The sequence below is a fragment of the Pavona decussata genome, unplaced genomic scaffold, assembly GCF_977016875.1.
Source record: "Pavona decussata unplaced genomic scaffold, jaPavDecu1.1 SCAFFOLD_300, whole genome shotgun sequence".
NCBI classification, from domain to species: domain Eukaryota; kingdom Metazoa; phylum Cnidaria; class Anthozoa; order Scleractinia; family Agariciidae; genus Pavona; species Pavona decussata.
The window spans coordinates 2340005-2352500 of NW_028145697.1; the positions used below are offsets into that span (position 1 = coordinate 2340005).

Here is a 12496-nt window from a genome sequence, read left to right on the forward strand (position 1 = left end):
CTGATTCAATACCTTTGTTTGTTACTAACTGCTTTGTGAATACTTAAATTGGTTAACATTATTCGAAAGCAGGTCCTGAAATGTATTTGAATAAGGTATCAGTCGATATCTTACAATTATGTCTCGGGCTTTTATAGAATTTACCGAAAAGATGTTTAGAGAGTTTCTTTTTTAGTCTTGCAACAACGTATTCGTATTTTTATAAAGCACTGAAAAAATATCGATATGTTATTGTTATTATTAATAATATTTAACATACACGTACCCACTGAAGTATAGCACGCAAGACGTGTTTTTATCAAAAAATACCCATCGACGTAATCCGGTCATAATGATACGAGAAAAATAAGTCTTTAATTAAATAAGACGCGTATAAGACATGAATTGACCCTTTTATACGAAAGCGACTCTTAAAGGAAGCGAAGTACTTGAATAAATTTTTTTCTGCCCTTAATACTCGTCGCTTAGCTACGAAAGGCTCATAGCGGTGTTTTTGTGTCGCACAAAGTGACCAGCCATGATTCCAAACAAAGAACAAGAAGTAGACAGCTTTTCAATGGGATAACAGAGCCCCTCCCCCGCTTAAATTTTGTGCTCAAAAGAAAATAAGTTTGCATAAATAACATAGGCGGCATCAGCAGTTCGAAAGATAGACAAAACAAGTTCTACGAGCCTAAGCACTAATTATGAGCTTTCAGACAAAGAAAAATTGCTTCACGAACTATTTGTTGGTTTAAGACATCATAAATTTATAGGACTTCTTCTGAGTGATGTTGAATCCATGGTTGATATTTCAAAGAAACTTTCTTCACCTGTATACAACGTGAAGTGAGCCAAGCACATTGATGGAAATCTGAATGAAGACATCAGTATTGATGGTGGCTCAAGCCTCTGTTCTAACGAAGGTGCGCTGCGCGGGGGCAATTTTACAATTTAGCTCAGTGTTGTTGTCCATTTTATATCTTCCACGCTTTGTTTCTATGGAACGCCAACACTGAACTGCAAGAAGAAAAAAGGATGTTGATGCGGTTAAATTTATTGGTTAATTGTCACCTTCTAAGAAATGCTAGCTTTGGCTATTTTTTATTTATTTATTTATTTATTTTTATCTTTTTTTTAAGTTTGAATTATTTTTTTTTTTATCTTATTGTAAGTCAAACAGCGAAAACGTTACGGAATGTTTCTCTTCGTTTTTCAACCAATTCAGTCTGAGTTTGCAGTGGAACTCCGTACATTAGTACGACATATATTTGAATGTTTGTATTGCAGGATCGAATGTTTGAATTGAAGGATTGAATGTTTGAATTGAAGGATCGAATGTTTGAATTGATAGTTTGAATTTTGACACTAAAAACGCGCCATAGTATGGAAACCTTCCCCTAACAGATTCTCAAGCATACACTTAGGAATGGAGAATGATGGTGCTCCACAATTTGCTTGGACCTTTCTCAGTGCCTCTCCTCCAAACCTTGCACACTCGATTCGTAGAGCCATGATATCCCTTCGAGAGGTTACTCCCAGGCTTTCCAGCTCTTGTACTGACTGCTTACAAACAAGATCGGGTGTTATTTTTTCCCGCCAAAATTTCTCTGCCAAATCTCCAAGATTCACTTTCTTCAACACGGATGACATAGAACTGGCTATGGTGGAAACCTGGCTTCTTCACGAGAACACAGAATCAAAATGGCGACGCGTAACGAGGAGGCTTGGGTTCTACGATTCTCGCGACGCATTGAGGGTATATCATCATAAAGTTTGTTGCACAGCGAACATACACCGTATAACGAAGTTTTGACTGCACATACTGATACTTGCACTGTATATATCAAAGAAAGCACAGGATATAATGGGAACTAGAGTGCGTATAACGAAGTTTTGACTGCACATACTGACACTTGCACTGTATATATCAAAGAAGACACAGGATATAGTGGGAAGTAGAGTGCGTATAACGAAGTTTGCACGTAATATATTTGTGTATACACTACACATAAAAGGAGAATGCCTCGATACAAACGCAATAGAACTGCACATAATGACGTGACGTCTGCTCCATAGCGAACATCCACAGCTCATAATCATTCTATCGGTAATCAATACTGCGTTAAGGTTACTTCCATGTTTCGCCAGTGCCTTCAGGGAAATCTAGCATACGCGTGCTGCTTTCGATAAAACCACGGAAAACTATGTATCACTGTAAAGCTGATAAATTGAAGTTTGAGAAAATATCACTGTTTTTTTATTTTGTTGGATACATAAGCGCTCAGAGGCCTGCAAACTCAATACTAGCGACGTGTACTTAACTGAATTGCCCACTCTCACGTAAAGGCGCACAACCAAACAGACTGCACAATATCAATCAGGAAATAATAGGCTAACAAAGTGTGTCAGGCTTTTTCTTTATTCCTATTGGTTTGTGAGAAAACCCATCCTAAAGATGGACAATAGAAAATTTTTGTAGTTCCGTAAGATGTTAACACGTCACAGGAAAAATATTTTGAACTTCATAAAAGCCTGACACACTTTGATGCATTAATATCTGATGACCATTTTGGCCACATTTCGTTGAAATCTGGCAAATCTACATACCCTATTAATTCATTTGAAGATGGGGAATTCGCACAAAAACAAAAGCCGTGTTTTCGGCCTTGAATCATTTTCCGAGTTTTCGCACCTCATCAAAATACTTGTCAACGTGCTCACGCCGCCGGCCAATCAAACACAAAAAAGCCTTCGCTGGGGAGTTCTGTAAGCATTTAGTGTTACTGTAATATTGTAAAGCGATTTCATGGGAAAAGTTAAGTCTGGAACGAGAGAGCCACCGGCGAAACCAAAACAAAGAAGAAAACGGCAGATAGACGCAGCCGGCATGAAACTGGCAGCCCCAGCGGAGTTGACACGAGGCACGCACTTCTCACCGCTTTCAGTACACGAGGCTTCGCGCTGAGGTTCGCTTTCAGCCGGTCAGCAACGGCGAAAGTGGCTGAATTGTCGCCGGCATCTTCGCTTTTGGACTCCGAACTGATGTTCGACTCTCCACTATCCGTTTTATCGTCCTCGAATTTCTCTGCTGCCGAGGCAGTTATAGAAAATCTGACTGGTTGTACCAAGAACCTTTGTTGCTCTCCGCCAGAGAAGAACCCTTGTTGCTCTCTAGTTTCGCTTTCTTCATAACAGCCTTTTACGCAATGCTTGAATCCAAAATGGAACGCTGTTTCACAGTAACATTTTACATACAACGCCGTGACATGCGATGAACACGATGTAGACAAAAATATGCAAATTTGCCGGTAATTCGAGATCGCGGGTAAATTTTGCCGCGTAATATCTCAACACAGTCCCGCATAAATTGGATTATGACACCTTCACTCGCTCACCGCTTTTCCTGCAAAACTTTGTTTTTCAGAAAGTTCGCGTTCTTTTTAAGATTTCTAACGGCCGTTTTCACGAAACTTTGCATCCCTTTCTTGTTTCAACAATTATCTAAAAAAATGTATTTGAGAAAAATTCGACCTTCCTTCCCTATAAGTAACCTTAAGCAACCAAGCGTAGGTGGTCGCTTACGCACCAGTGCAGACCTAACACTTTAATCATGAAGTCCTTAAAACAAAATAATTTAACCGTTGACAAAAACACCGAGATTTTTTGGTCAATTCAACTTTTTCTCATTCGTTTGCAGTGTTTTGATGCCTTGGCACTGAGGATATGAGCGTTTTCATGTGGACCCGGACACGCCCACTCCAGTACTGAATTGACTACTAATCATAGAGGAACAAGTATAGAGGAACAATATTCAGCGTCGAACTGGAATCAGCTGATTTCGCATACAGAATTTTCATCCAGCTGTGATGAATCCAATTCAGGAGCCGCTAAACAGCACAGTGATCGGTACAAACCAATCAAACCAATCAACAGACGGCCTTCCAGTGACCAATGTGGAGGTGATAGCTGAACTTGTTCCTATCGCGTTGATAATAATTATTATAAACATGCTGGTTGTTGTAGTGTTTCTTAAAACGAAAAGGCTACGACGTACACCAGCTAACTACATTCTCTTCAGCTTTTCAATAAGTGACCTCATGACCGGAGCACTGAACATTCCTCTGTTTCTGATAGTGTTTTACACACCTGTCATCTCTTCTAGTACAGTACGGTTCTACTTAGGCTTCCTTGTGACTGTTCTCCACACAGTTACAGCAGTTCTGTCTATTTATCACATATTGATTGCTACTTTGGAAAAGTACCTGTCGGTCGTCTGGCCTGTTACCCACCGCCTCGCCACAAAAACAACAGTGAATGGCGTGTTGTTGATGCTTTGGTTTATCTCAGTGCTGCTTAGCTTTATTCCTTTTATTTGGATCAAGAAAACCATGGATCCTTCAGGAACTAAATATTTTCTTGGCTACATCATCTTTTGTTTTGTCGCTGTGTTTGCCTTGCCATACAGCTTTATAATTTACGCCTTTGTCAAGGTCTTTCGAACCCTTTCCGGTCTCCTAAAGCGAAGATCAAAACGTCCCTCAAGCCGCAAGAAAAAACAGGCTCGAGAGAGGAAATGTATTGTATTATTTGTTACCATGGCAGCCTTATTTGTCGTTTGTTGGTTGCCATGGTTTCTATTAATGCTCCTTCTTACTCTTGATTTAATTCCACCAACTTTTTATATTCCGGGCCATGTTATAATTTTAGTAAGGTATGCAACATCTTTTATCAATCCACTGTTGTACAGTCTGTTCCGACCAGATTTTTATGCAGCCCTGAAACAGTTGTTGAAAAAGTGAAATAATCTATTGCTGCCTATACATCTGTGACAGCAGTTTGCAGATGGCCTTCAGATGGCCTTGTAGCAGATGGGCCAGTCCCTGTCAACCACCTATTTTTATTTCTTTTGGATAATCTGAACAACTCCCATAACGTTTAGAATGAGAGCTCAAAAGCTAACAAAGATGATGAAAGTAACCAATCCTAAATATTGACAGGGATGAAAGCAACGCAGCATAAAGTACATACTAACTCAAAAGAAAGTTATCACTAAATCCATTTGTAGTGTGCCGGCTTATCTTTCTGGAACTTTCTCATCAGTGCTTAATAGTTAACCTCCCTCAATCACATTCCCTTCTTTTCAGACGCTTCACAAATTCTTTAGTTACATTTTAGTTTCGGCAAACACAATCATGCTGGCTTTTACAATAATGATTTAAACGTAGGAGAAGAAGGCCCGAAAATGACCTACAGTGCAACTGAGTGGTTTTAGGTGCCGAATGGCGTGCCAGTGCTTGCATAGATAAGATCAGTTTTCGGTAATTTAAATTGGGACACGCTCTAAGACTAATTAAAACATTTTAACTTTTGGACGAATTTTTTAGAACTGTTTCAATCCATGCTTCATGATGAGTTTCACTCGCTCATCCCTTCATCAATCTCAACTATTTGCTTAAGATTGTACTCACGTAAACATTAAAAAATATATATATCTTAAACATTTAAGAACATTTAACCAAAGCGGATAGTCAACAAATTGTTATCATTGAATAAAGTATCGTTTTGGTTTGTAAAATACACAGTCGGCTGCAGCCGTTTCTTCTGGTTAACAAGTTGAGATTTTGATCGCCTAATTCTTATTATTTGTCGCTGGCAGGTGTTGAATGTTTACACCCCAATACTAATAGTAGTTGCAGATATAAGAGATGCTGAGTTTAAAAGATTCATAGAGTCATTAAAATATTTTAGCCCAGTTAAAATTACACGATCCTCTATGTCGAACGTTAGTTCCACAAATTACTGACTTGGGGATTTCGCTGTTCGGGAACGTTGCGAGTTCGATTTGGGAATGTTTACTGAATGTGGAGAAACCGGAGATAAACACGAGGCACCTGTCATCAGACTAAGAAGCTAATAAACATTTATTCATTGCGTTCTCGTTCAAAACACCACACTCAAAGCGAGTTTCAGTTATTAACCCTTTCCAGGAGTTCGAGATTGAAAACGTGAAAAACTGATCATCGACCAGGTTATCGTCAGCTGGTGTTCGTTGTTAAATGAAGCTAAATATATTTGTTTACATTTTGATAACCGGCCGGTTCCTGAAAGGTGTAATAGCTCTATTCCAGGAATAAATGTGCCTTATTCCAGGAATAACTTTATCCCCGGAATAAATTCTGTTCCTATAAGAAGGAATAACACTATTCAGGGAATAAATCTGGGATAAATTTATTGCACCTCGCGAGGTGGTAATAAATCGCTATTCCAGGGATAAATCTGCAAAAACAAGATGACCGACATGTTGTTGTTTAGTCGCCTTGCTGATGTAAGACGAGCCAGACCGCGGCGTTTTAGGCTTTTTAATCGGTCAGTATAAAATGCAGACTGCAGACTGCAGATTGCAGACTGCAGATTGGGTATAAAATGCAGACTGAGACCAAAACCGCCTCTTCGTCAAATACAGGATACATTTTGAATTTTTCAACTTAACTTAGTGTAATACAATCGTCTTTCGAGATCATTTGCCATGAAATATTTATTTGACATTTTTATATTCTTTTCAAAAAGCGTGAACCTTGAAATAAAGAACCGCAAAGCATGACGTATGTGACGTCATGTTAGTCACGTGACCTCTTGGCCATGTGCTTTGCTTTTGTTTAATAAAGCATTGAGTTGTTGTTTAGTTATGGCTGTTGGTCGTCTATTTATCACTCGTTGCGCCCCTAGAATAGCGTAACGTTACATGGTGTCAGACGTGGTAGTCGTCGTGTTGTAGAAAGCCGCTGTAGAGTGAATTCAAGCTTTCAAAGCCTCAATTGTGTGAAGATTGTGCTTCAACGCGCCGCCATTTTGAATCCACGGACATGCCGGACGAAGCAGATGCTTCTCCCGTTATTAGCCCGCCGCAATCAAGGTTTATTGCCAATGTATCACTTCCCCAGAAATTCGACACTAAAGGAAACCTGGCTGCCAATTGGAAAAAGTGGGTACAGGTTTGGAAAGCGTATGAAATTGTCACTGGCTTGGACAAACAACCTTCAACGCTTCGTGTCGCCACGTTTATCACGTGTATCGGTCCAGATGCGCTGGAAATACACACTGGTTTGCCGTTCTCGTCGGACGCTGAGAGGGAAAACATGGATAAAGTGCTCGAGTTGTGGCAGAACTACTGCATAGGACGAACGAATGTGATTTATGAAAGATACAAGTTCAATAATCGTTCACAACAAGCAGATGAGTCGGTTGATGCATACACAACAGCGCTTCGCACACTTGCCGAAACCTGCAAATTTGGTTTGTTAAAAGATGATTTAATCCGAGACCGTTTAGTCTGTGGTATCAGGGACAATGGTCAGAGGAAAAAGCTTCTCCAGGAACCGAAATTAACTCTGGAAAAATGCCTTGATAGCTGTCGAGCAGCCGAAGCGACTAAATTGCAAGTCCAAGATATGTCAAGTCAAGGCAAGGAGTCAAGTGAAGTCAACGCGCTCAAATCATCTCGTCCAAAGTCACACACCAGTATGGTCGACGACTGTAAATTTTGTGGCAAGTCTCACGAAAGAAATAGAGAAAAGTGTCCTGCTTTTGGCCAAATCTGCAAGAAGTGCAAGAAAGAGAATCACGTAGCGAGCAAGTGTCATCTTCATGGAAAGAAGAGTGTCTCTAAGGAAAAGAAGCCAAAGGCTACGAAACCTAGCTCCAAGAAAAGCAATTGGAAGAAAGTAAATGCTCTTGAAGCCGTCACTTCGTCAGAGGAAGAACTTTTGGCTGTAGACCTCTCCACAGAGGACGTTAATGTGAATACTGCTGAAGTGGTTGATGTCAGTGATTTCCCAAGTAAGCTATGCAGCTATGGAAATACAAGGAAAGACCGTAAAAATGCAGATTGACTCTGGTGCATCATGCAATGTACTCCCAAAGGAATACCTTCCAGAAGGAGCAGAGGTTCAGAAGACAAACAAGTTGTTGACAGCCTACAACAAGGAACGAATTCCAGCATTTGGAACAGCAAGAATCAGCATGCGCAATCCTAAGACTAGAAAGAAATACAATGCTGAGTTTGTTGTAGTGGATGGCAGTTATACACCATTACTAGGAGCTCGTGCTGCACAGCAGATGGGTTTCATTGTAGTCCAACATCACAATATCCATCTCTTGAGCAACAATGAAGTCTTCACTGCCTCACCGAGTAGTTCTCTTACTAAGGAGCAAGTGTTAACCGACTTTGGAGACCTCTTCAAAGGACTTGGAAAAATGGACGGAAAGTTACACTTAGAAGTAAATGAATCTGTCCCACCAGTTATAATGCCTCCCCGCAGAGTACCTGTCGCGTTGAAAGGAAACTTCAAAGAAGAAATTGACCGTCTTGTCAGTGTTGGTGTCTTAGAGAAAGTAGAAGAGCCAACTAAGTGGGTGTCCAGTGCAGTGGTCACAGCGAAAGCGAATGGGAAAGTCAGAGTTTGCATCGACCCCAGACCCCTGAATGAGGCACTCAGTCGAAGCCACTATCCTTTGCCTGTCATTGATGACATTCTTCCTGAACTTTGGAAAGCACGAGTCTTTTCCAAAGCAGATCTGAAAGATGGCTTTCTCCAGATCGAATTAGATGATCAGTCGAGCCGCCTAACTACATTTCAGACACCATGGGGCAGACATCGGTGGTTAAGGATGCCGTATGGAATTAGCCCAGCACCTGAATACTTTCAGCAAAAGCTAGATCAAAACCTGCAAGGATTACCTGGAGTCTACAGAATAGCGGATGATTTGCTGATTACAGGTCAAGGTGACACCAAGGAAGAAGCAGACAAGGATCATGATGCAAACCTTGTACGCCTACTACAAAGATGCAGAGACAGGAACATCAAATTAAACAAAGCCAAGTTCGACTTCAAATGCAGCCAAGTTCCGTTCATTGGACATCTGTTAAGCAATGAAGGAGTCAAACCTGACCCCAAGAAGATTGAGGCCATTGTGAAAATGGAAGCCCCCGCTGATGTCCAGGGTGTACAGCGTCTCATTGGCATGGTTAAGTACCTTTCGAAGTTTCTCAGTAACCTGTCAGCGTTATGTGAGCCTCTCCGCAAACTAACACACAAGGACGTTGAGTGGCAGTGGGCACAGGAACAAGAGGATGCCTTCCAGTCTCTAAAAACTGCTGTTACACAAGCCCCAGTCCTTAAGTATTTCAGTCCACAAGCTCAAACTGAAGGACAAGGTGATGCATCTCAAAATGGCCTTGGATTTGTTCTAATGCAAGAGGGTCAGCCGGTTACATATGCAAGTCGTGCACTCACCCCAGCGGAGCAGAGATATTCTCAGATCGAGAAAGAGCTTCTGGCTCAAGTCTTCGGGCTAGAACACAATCATCATTACACGTTTGGAAGACGAGTGATTTTGTGGACCGACCACAAACCTCTGGTATCAATTTACAAGAAACCCCTTGCTTCAGCACCAAAGCGTCTGCAGCGACTGCTGCTTCGACTCCAGCAGTATGATGTTGACTTGAGGTACAAACCTGGTTCTGAGATGTACTTGGCAGATACCTTATCAAGAGCTTCTCTAAAAAACATCACTCAGTCTAAAGTACAGGAGGAAACGGAGTCCATTCATGCAGCTGATTTTCTCTCTATCTCAGAGCCTCAGCTAACAGAAATTCAAGCAGAAACAGCTCAAGATGACACTCTCCAACAGTTAAAGAAGACCATTATCAGTGGATGGCCAGAAACTAAGAAGGAAGTCCCTGTGTCTCTCCACCCGTACTTCCTAGTTAGAGATGAGTTATCAGCACAAGATGGCCTAATCTTCAAAGGACAGCGTTGTGTCATCCCCTTGGGTCTACGCGTAAGAATTAAAGAGAAGTTGCATGGAGCTCACACTGGAATTCAGAGTTGCCTTCGCAGGGCTAGAGAAACTGTGTATTGGCCAGGAATGAACTCAGAACTAACTGATTACATTTCAAAGTGCGATATCTGCTCTTGTTATCAGTCAAGCCAACCAAAAGAGCCTCTCATCTGTCATGAAATTGCTGATCACCCTTGGCAGAAGATTGGAGTAGATGTTTTTACACTAGATGATACCGACTATCTCTGTGTGGTTGACTACTACTCAAGTTACTTTGAAGTGGACAGACTAGAGAGCAAGACTGCAGCAAACATAGCCAAGAAACTCCGCAAGCAGTTTTCAGTCCATGGAATCCCAAATCAGCTAATCAGTGACAACATGCCATTCAACTCTCAGGAATTCAAAGACTTTGCAGCCAACTACGAGTTCGAAGTCATTACAAGTTCGCCTGGCTATCCCCAGAGCAATGGCAAAGTCGAAAACACCATCAAGACTGCGAAAAACATCATGAAGAAAGCCAAGCAAGCCGGCACAGATGTTTACTTGTCCCTGTTGGATTGGAGAAATACTCCTACTGAAGGAATGTCAAGTTCTCCCGCCCAAAGGATGTTCGGTCGCAGAACAAGAACGCTGCTTCCCACCAGCAGTTCTTTGCTAAAGCCAAAGGTCCAAGAAGATGTGAAGGAGAAACTGATCAAGGAGAAGTCCAAACAAACCAAGTACTACAACCGGACCAGCAAAGAACTTCCACCCTTACAGTCAGGAGAGATTGTGCGAGTCGCCCCTAAACAAGGTGACAGAGAACGGAAGTGGTTCAAAGCGTGTGTTGAAGGACAAGTTGACATTCGGTCGTACGAAGTCCGGACTGAAGATGGCAAATTGTACAGGAGAAATCGACGACATCTTCGCCAGTCCAAGGAACCATTCGGTCAGTCGGCTGAAACCAGACTTGTCGTGCAACCCCAACACAACCAGACGGGCACATCACCCACAACAGCTGTACCAACCACACCCAAAGCCACAGGTCAACCAGTCCAAAACACCCCTGTTGATCTACCCAAGCAGACAGAGCCGGTGACAGTGTCCCCAAGCCAGGAGCCACCTCCCACAACAAAGCCAACCTCAGTTGTGCCAAGGAGTGGACGAGTCTCAAGGGCACCACAGTACTTACAGGACTTTGTTTAAGAACTTTAGAATGTTACCCTTGATGAAGTTGATTATTATTATCACCAAGTTGAAGTTAAGAGACTGTTATTTGTTATTTGACATTATTTGTTTCAGTCCGTTATGGCAACCTCATTTGCGAGTACTGCGTTTAGTGTACAACTTTCTTATTTCTTTTTTTTAATTTTTTTTCGCAAAAGGAAAGGTGTGACGTCATGTTAGTCACGTGACCTCTTGGCCATGTGCTTTGCTTTTGTTTAATAAAGCATTGAGTTGTTGTTTAGTTATGACTGTTGGTCGTCTATTTATCACTCGTTGCGCCCCTAGAATAGCGTAACGTTACAACGTAAGCAATAATGTTGACACATGACCTTTACTTCGCACGTGGTTGACCTTTTCGCCGCTTTGCGTCAACATGACATCGGCGACATCGGTAAGTGGTAGTCAGGGTGGCAGTAAAATAATGTTTTATGAATAAAATATGTGTTCATGTATTGCCAGAACACTGAAGGTATACAATTTGTCTTGGACAAACTTCGTTAATATTCAAAGAAACTAGTTAAAATCTGTCGATGTCAAATTGCTTGCCCCCTCAGAAATCAAGTCTGTTTCCCTCATAATAATAATAATTATGAAAACCGTCATGGGCGTAATTGTTTACGAACTAATGCAAAGCGATTAAGCTGGAGTCTTCTTTGTGAAGAAAGGGCCTCAGGAAATGAAAGCTACCAAATCAAGATAAAGAAAGCAAATTGTTGAGAAATGGGTCAAAAATAAGGTCAATTTCGTGGGAGATGATCTCGGAAATGTGATTGTGTGACACTTGGGTGAGTTGAAAATTGAAAATGTATCCTGTATTTGACGAAGAGACGGTTTTGATATCAGTCTGCATTTTATACCCAATCTGCAGTCTGCAGTCTGCATTTTATACCTAGTCTGCATTTTATACCCAGTCTGCAGTCCGCAATCTGCAGTCTGCAGTCTGCATTTTATACTGACCGGCTTTTTAATGCACATTTAGATGAATACTTAAGCGAGAAAGACGTCAAGTCAAGATTCCGTTTTGGTAGAGACTCCATAAATTATCTTGCTGATTTGTTGTCCGATGATTTAGCGAGAAACACCGCTCGTAATCACGCACTTTCGCCACTTGTACAAGTTCTTGTAGCCTTACGTTTCTGCGCATCTGGAAGTTTCCTAGAGGTAATCGGCGATACATTCGGGCTACCAAAATCCATGGTCTCACGATGTGTGAAACGTGTGGTAGAGAGATTCACCTTGAATTTTTTTCAAAATTTTCTCCCTCGCTGTAACGCTTACATATTTCCTTCGTACGCGTGTTTTTCGTTGTTTGGCGTTCCTTGAACTCTCTACCGGGTCTGTTCACTGTGCCCCTAAGAATGACAGACCTCTGAGAAGGAGCTTTGTTTTGTTTTTGTCAATCTATGCTGTTTCTTAATTCTCTTTTTGAAGTCAATTGAAAAACACCGCATGTAAAATAATCATCACA

General features: G+C 41.4%; 1 protein-coding gene across 4 annotated transcripts in view; it reads left to right on the top strand.

The window, feature by feature from the left end:
• The window catches only part of LOC146454593 (beta-1 adrenergic receptor-like), a 22681-nt gene continuing 10185 nt past the window's right edge, over positions 1-12496 (top strand). Inside the window, exons 1-2 of one of the 4 annotated variants that reach the window (XM_085095139.1) lie at positions 1-905; positions 3680-4790. In XM_085095139.1, coding sequence (XP_084951265.1) covers positions 3849-4781 — 933 coding nt within the window. In that variant the 5' untranslated portion in view covers positions 1-905; positions 3680-3848 and the 3' untranslated portion in view covers positions 4782-4790. Of the gene's footprint in view, positions 906-3679; positions 4791-11336; positions 11814-12496 lie in introns of those variants that run through there. The other 3 variants (XM_085095140.1, XM_085095142.1, XM_085095141.1) reach the window with 3 other exon arrangements.